General features: G+C 45.9%; 1 protein-coding gene across 1 annotated transcript; it reads left to right on the forward strand.

The window, feature by feature from the left end:
• Positions 1-1,003: 1,003 nt before the first annotated feature.
• Positions 1,004-1,207, forward strand: LOC122753300 (DNA-directed RNA polymerases I, II, and III subunit RPABC5-like). The gene has a single exon (XM_044000654.1). It carries the CDS (start codon positions 1,004-1,006, stop codon positions 1,205-1,207), a length of 204 nt encoding a protein of 67 aa, XP_043856589.1.
• The last annotated feature ends 342 nt before the right edge of the window (positions 1,208-1,549 follow it).

Genomic DNA, 1,549 nt, shown 5'->3' on the forward strand with positions numbered 1-1,549 from the left:
GCAAGTCAGCAGCAGGCTTTTGGGGGAGGTGGTGGAAGCTTCTGGAGCTCTCAGCCTACAGACAATAAGGGGGTTGGACAATTGGTCAGAAGGATATTACAGGGAACCCTTGACTGACATTGGGAGTAGGACTCTGTTGCATTGCTCATATGTGGCTCTAAGTTGCAGTCCCAGGGTGAGGAGGAGTGAAAATCTTAGTCGTAGTTCCAGGGAAGAAAATAATTCATGTAGTCACTCACAGACTGGAGCACAGGCCAGGAGAGCAGTGACCACACCTCTCCTTAGATCATACCATCTTAGAAGAACTGAAAACTTACAGACCCCCCCCCAGAACTAGCTCTAAAAATAACAGCATTAGGGGCAGCTAGGTGGCCCAGTGGATAGAGCACTGGCCCTGGATTCAGAAGGACCTGAGTTCAAATCCAGCCTCAGACACTTGACACTTACTAGCTGTGTGACCCTGGGCAAGTCACTTAACCCCAATTGCCTCACCAAAAGAAAAAAAATAGCAGCATTAAAAACCTGAAGCTTGGGATACCACTATGGACACTCCCTCCACTTGGGACACTCCCTTCACCATGGGAACAAAGTCCAACTTTAACATAAAGTTGAAAGTCAAGATATTGGCTAGAAAATGAGCAAATGATAAAAAAAAGAACCTGACCACAGAAAATTACTAAGGTAACAGGGAAAATCAAAACACAAACTCAAAAGAAGACAACAATGTCAAAACAGCATGCAAAGCCTCAGAGAAAAATGTGAATTGTCTTAGAATTCCTGGAAAAACTCAAAAAGGATTTTAAAAGAATCAAATAAGAGAAGAAGAGGAAAAATTGGGAAAGGAAATGAAACTGATACCAGAAAATCATAGAAAGAATCAACAGCTTGGTAAAGGAGGCACAAAAAAATGCTTAAGAAAATAATGCATTAAAATACCGAATAGGACCAGGAGAGCCAGATGAGCATGTGGCCTTGACACTGCCACCGCCTCTTCACCTTTGCCATGATCATCCTGGTGCGCTGCTTCACCTGCAGCAAGATCATGGGCAACAAGTGGGAGGCCTACCTGGGGCTGCTGCAGGCAGAGTATACTGAGGGAGATGCCCTGGACAAGCTGGGCCTGAAGCACTACTACTGCCAGAAGATGCTGCTGGTGCACATGGACCTCATTGAGAAGCTTCTGAACTATGTGCCCCTGGAGAAGTGAGCCCCCAGCTCCGAAGACCCCCATCAGCGGTCTGCCATGGGAACTCCAGAGATGGCAATAAACCCGCTATTGGGGTGGGGGGGTGGGAAACACCAGAATAAGCCAAATGGTAAAAAAGGCACAAAAATCCACTGACAAGAACTCCTTACAAAGTAAAATTGGCCAAATAGTAAGATGTACAAAAATTCAACATAAAGAAAATCTCCTTAAAAAGTAGAATTGGTCGGGGGCAGCTAGATGGCACAGTGGTTAAAGCACCGGCCCTGGACTCAGGAGTACCTGAGTTCAAATCCGGCCTCAGACAGTTGACACTTACTAGCTGTGTGACCATGGGCAAGTCAC

The sequence above is a fragment of the Dromiciops gliroides genome, chromosome 4 (genome assembly GCF_019393635.1).
Source record: "Dromiciops gliroides isolate mDroGli1 chromosome 4, mDroGli1.pri, whole genome shotgun sequence".
Lineage (NCBI taxonomy): Eukaryota > Metazoa > Chordata > Mammalia > Microbiotheria > Microbiotheriidae > Dromiciops > Dromiciops gliroides.